The sequence below is a fragment of the Pundamilia nyererei genome, unplaced genomic scaffold, assembly GCF_000239375.1.
Source record: "Pundamilia nyererei isolate P.nyererei 1_Seehausen unplaced genomic scaffold, PunNye1.0 scaffold00002, whole genome shotgun sequence".
Taxonomy (NCBI): domain Eukaryota; kingdom Metazoa; phylum Chordata; class Actinopteri; order Cichliformes; family Cichlidae; genus Pundamilia; species Pundamilia nyererei.
The window spans coordinates 10,643,012-10,648,530 of NW_005187403.1; the positions used below are offsets into that span (position 1 = coordinate 10,643,012).

The 5,519-nt window shown below is 40.6% G+C and overlaps 1 protein-coding gene across 1 annotated transcript in view; it reads left to right on the plus strand.

Annotated features, from left to right (window-relative positions):
• The window catches only part of tbx5a (T-box transcription factor 5a), a 17,226-nt gene extending 13,799 nt beyond the window's left edge, over positions 1–3,427 (plus strand). The window contains exons 7-8 of the mRNA XM_013909148.1: positions 961–1,193; positions 2,800–3,427. Coding sequence (XP_013764602.1) covers positions 961–1,193; positions 2,800–3,392 — 826 coding nt within the window. The 3' untranslated portion in view covers positions 3,393–3,427. The remainder of the gene's footprint in view (positions 1–960; positions 1,194–2,799) is intronic.
• Positions 3,428–5,519: the final 2,092 nt, after the last annotated feature.

Genomic DNA, 5,519 nt, shown 5'->3' on the forward strand with positions numbered 1-5,519 from the left:
GGGGGGGGGCACGCATTTGTGCTGAACTGGTGGTATCTCTTGGTCAGGCAGCCAAGGCACTACACGACCACATTGATCTCTCCCCTCCCTCGCTCTATTATTCAGTCCAGATGAGGAATGGAGTATGAGTCCGTACTGCGTGGAAAACACTTTTTCAAAGGAGAAAATCTGGTTTTGAAAAAAAACAACCCCCTTTGGGCAGCCAGTTCAGACTCTATGTGAATTCAAATGAGGAGGGGAAAAAAATCCCAAATCAGACCAAACAGGAAAGGTTGTTTGGCATTTCCATGAGGTGTTAGAAGAATGCATCCACTCTAAAACCTTTACTCTGATGCACAGAATAATGATCATGTACCTCACAATCCGTGTTACAGTAAAAAAAGAAGTAGCTTTATAAAAAACCGCATGCCTGATTGTACTAGACGCACGTTAAATTTCTTTAAGTAGGTGCATTCCATGAGCTAATGAAACGTTTCAAGTGAAATGCATTTCAGCTATCAAAACTTGTAAATCTATAGAAGCTGGTGAGAGTCCAAACCACACTATCAATCTTTCATGCCTTTGTCCAATCCTGCAGAGGACAGTAAGCAATGCACGTCTGCTCTTGGTTACAATATCAAGGGGAGAGCTTATTGCAAAACCAGGTCAGGTTTTCAACTGAATCCACCCCTGAAATCAAAGAACTAGAAGTAGCAAAATGATCTATTGATGGATCCTGAGGATTTATAGGGGCGAAATATTTTGGACTGAATATCCCCCCCCACCCCCCACCCCCACCCCCCAGACGTTTTTCTCTGTGTCCTAAGTGGAAGTAAATCACTGATGGTGATCCTCGTTGGTTGTCTTTGACAAATGATCTTATGATGAAATGCGGAAGATTAAAATAGATCTGCTTTGTTGACAGCAAATTATAGTTGAAGATAATAACTAACAACTGTGATCGTTTGTGTGTGCACGTAGTACCAAGGAGTATCCAGTAGTGCCTCGCAGTACAGTGCGGCAGAGAGTGGGCTCCAGCCAGAGTCCATTTAGCGGGGAGGTCCAAGGCCTGGCCACACCAAACAGCCTGAGCTCCCAGTACTCCCAGTGTGAAAATGGTGTCACAAGCAGTTCACAGGACATGCTGCCCCAGTCGGGTTCCTACCCCCTGCCTCATGAGCATGGCCAAGAGTACCACTGTATCAAGAGGAAAGGTAGGTGAATCTTTTATTTATAATTTTTTTTTTAAATAAATGTTTATTCTTGAACACATCATGTGTGTACATGAAGATTTGTAAACTAAAACAAATGACGTGAGATGTGTTACGTTAAACAAAGAGTAATTTAAAATATAGTGTCTGCTATTTAATATTGCTATATGTCATGTAAAACCCCAGTTCTAGAAAATCTGGAATGCCATGCAAATAAACACAAAATGCTTTTATTGGAAAGTCTAATAAAGCTACATTTTCTTCACAGTAGAACATAGGAAACATGTCAGATGTTTAAACTGAGACATTTCAACATTTCATGGAAAAATACAAGCTCATTATGAATTTGATGGCAGAAACATGTCTCTAAAAAGTTGGGATGGGACAACAAAAGGCTGGAAATGGAAGTGTTACAAAAAAGAAACAGCTGGAAAGGAAAATGAGGAAAATTTTACATAAGATCCTAATTAGGCTAATTGCCAGAGGTCAGTAACATGAGTGGAGATTAAAAAAAGATAAAAGAGCATCCAAGAGAGGCAGAGAAGCCACATCAGCAACAAAATGCATGTACAAATTAGGAGCAATTTCAGAATAGTGTTCCTGAATGTAAGGCTACAAAGACTTTAAAAGTCTCATCATCTACAGCCCTACTGAATCAAAAGATCCGTAGAATCTGAAGAAATCTCTGTGTGCAAGCAACAAGGCAGAAGATCAATTGGATGCCTGTGATCTCCGGGCCATCAGGCAGCACTGCATTAAAACAGGCGTGATTCAGTCATGGAAAAAATTGCACTTCTAGAAATCATTTTCTGTGAAAAGAGTTCATTGCACCATCCAGAGTTAAAGGTCTATCATGGAAAGAAGTACCCATATGTGAACATGATCCAGAAGCATTGCTGTCTTCTCTGAGCCAAGGCTCATTTAAAATGGACCCAGGCAAAATGGAAAAGTGTTCTGTGGGCAGATGAATCCAAATTTGAAATTCTTTTTGGAAAACATGGACGTCAAATACTGTGAATGAAGGTGGAGAGTGGCTGTAGAGGCAAAGCCTAGGTGTTAAGCACGGTACAAATCTCAGAAGCCTTCATCTATCATCGTATGGACATGCATCACTGCCTATAATTGGCAGCTTGCACATCTGGAATGGCACCATCAGTACTGAAAGGTAGATACAGGTTTTACAGCAATTATGCTCCAATATATTTAGCACAACAATGCTAAACCCGAGCTGTATCTATTGCAACAGTATGGCTTCATAGAACAAGAGTCCGGCTGCTCAACCGGGCTTGTTCAGCAGCTGATCTCCTGAATTCCCTCATATGTACAGACTGTCGTTAAAGAAGAGGGGATGCTACACAGTGGTAAACATAGCCCTGTCCCAACTTTTGTGAAACATGTTGCTGCCATCAAATTCAAAATGAGCTGTTCTTAATAGTTTTCTTAATGTGGCACATGTTCTCAATTAATCATCTGATATGTTTTCTGTGTTCTACTGTAAATTAAATACCAGTTTATGAGATCTGCAAATCATTGCATTCTGTTTGATAACAGTTTGTATTTTCCATCTCCTGAATAACACAATTGCTCATCTTTCTAATTCCACCTGCAGTGGATGATGACTGTCACTCAGGAGATCACAGCTACAAGAAAGCATATCTGGAGAGCTCATCGAGTGAGGAGGACCATTACTACCGCCCTGTTGGCTACGCTCAGAGCCTCAGTCTCTCCGGTGGGCCTTACCGCAGCGAGTCTAGCCAGCGGCAGGCCTGTATGTATGCCAGTGCCTCGCAAAGCGCTGAGCCTGTTCCCAGTTTGGAAGACATCAGCTGCAACACTTGGGCCAGTGTATCACCCTATGGTAGCTGTTCTGTCACCACCATGCAGCCCATGGATCGACTGCCCTACCAACACTTCTCCGCTCACTTCACCTCAGGGTCTCTGGTGTCCAGACTAGGTGGGGTGGGAGGCCACGCCTCTCCACAGCTGGGTGATGGCCACCACGCTGCAATGTACCAGAGCTCTATGACCCATCAGACTCTGGGCCGCCAATGCAGTCCCGGGGCTGGGATCCAATCACCAGCAGCCAGTCTGCAGGGAAATGAGTACCTGTATACACATGGCATACCACGTACACTATCACCACACCAGTACCACTCTGTACATAGTGTAAGCATCATGCCAGAGTGGAGTGAGAACAGCTAAAGAAGTTGTTTCTCTCCCCCCCTCCCTCCCCCCCCCACTCTATAAATACGGTACAAAAAAAAAAAACACAACAAAGGACCAAAACAAGGCAGTGTGTAGATGAATTTGTATTTATATTTTTTTAAAAGGTCTTGCTGTTCATCCTAAAGAGACCAGTGTTGGTTCACAGTGGATGTGCATAGTAGGATGGTGCTGACTAGAAGAGAAGGCATCTTATCACTTACCTTGTTGTGACAGCATGTGCACTTATAAACAAACAAACAAACAAAGAGGAGCTGGACAAAAGCAGAAGCAAAGACTGCTCAAGAGCAGAGCACGCAGACACAAAAGCGAAGGTCAGAAATGCTTCAGAAGCATGTGGTCCACAGGTCGACTGCGAACTCGTGTGGCGGTGCTTTTTCTTGGATGTCCGGATTTTTAGTCAGACCATTAAATGTGTTTGCAACCACAAGTACAAAGCTCTTTTTGGACTATATAACAAATTTGTGTAAAAAAACAAAACAAAAAAAGGACACTTGTCTTCTGTTATATTAGCCCAAGTTCTCATTTTTAAAATAGTTTTTGTAGTTAACAAGTTACATTGTAAAATTGTTATAACTTAAACCATGAATAAGCAAGTGTGAGCCTTTGTTGTAGCTCTTGCTTACTCTTAAATCTGTCAAAAGGGGGTTTTTTTTGTTTTTTTGTTTTGTTTTTGTGTTTTTTGCTTTGTTTTGCTTTGTTTTTTCGTTTTCGCATATTTACATGCACTTCAAAAACCTTATATTAATTTAATGATGTGAAACGTGACAGAATAATTGTTCATTCGTGCCCAGACGTTTCAGGCAGAAACTGCCCTCACCACATGCAACGGTGTTACAACCAAGCAGCAGTACTGAAAAACTGATACTGACCATGTTGAGAAGCAGAACCGCAGAACTTACTCTGGTAATGATTGTGATTGACCTTGGTAGCTAATTAAATCAAGATTTAATCAGGAACTTGTATAATTTCATTGCAATGTGCACAGCACTCCAGTGTTGAGAATTCAGGAAAAGCCCTAAAAAATCTTTACACCCACATTGCCCACAGGCGTGTACTCACTACTATAAACTCCACTCGCAAAAGACAATGAAAATGTATCAACATATCATCCTGTTTTTCCCACGTGGCATAATCGAAAAACTAGCAAAAACAGAACAATGATAAGAAATCCAAAATTCTGTGTCAGCATCCACTAATAAATATACATTTTTGTTAATGATAAATGTAGGCTACATAATATAATTAAAAGAATTTGACCCCGAGTAATCACATGGCCAAAACACAACCCTACAGTATCATTTTTCATTCATGCTGTGTGTTTGTGGCCTTTTTTGTGGAGTTCTTCTTGCCTCAGCCTCATTAATGCATCGTTGAATGTGTTAAATGTTTGATTACAGCTATTTAACAGTTGGAGATCGAGATGTAGTTAGCTCTACAATACGCAAACTCACAACTTCAGACAAAAACAGCATTCTTTCTCCACCAAATGTATTATTACAACAGCAATATTATGACTGATGCAATTAAAGTGTTCTTCTGGACCTACACACTATTATAACTACATTATTACAACTTTCAGGAAAATCATTATGAGTTATAATCCCTGTTGCAGAGGGCTAACATTCTGCCATCAGTAAAGAATGTCCAAAATGTCTTTCCAGTGCTCCGGACACACAATATTATAGTGGAACTCACTCCACTGAATGTGTTTGTATGTTCTCTATATGTTAAATCATACTATTTTTTATTTACATTGTCAAGAAATCAAAAAATGTAAACATTTTCTCCACTCAAGTGTTTGATATTTTACCCATTTGTTACCTGACAGTCAAGAATGGCTCATTCCACAGCACTTTGTTATGCTGCCAAACCCATGCCACAGTCTACGTACTCATGGAGGAAGAGCTCATTATTTATTTAGACTGTGGAGCCTATACTTGGCGTAAGCTACACTACAAAAAATAAGGTTCTTGGTTGATGGTGAACTGTTGTGCCTCACTCACATCCATCACAATCATCTGAATATGTTGAAACTTACTGTAGTAAGCACTACAACATCAGATAATTTGACAAAGCTTTTTGTAACTGCAACACCATCAAATC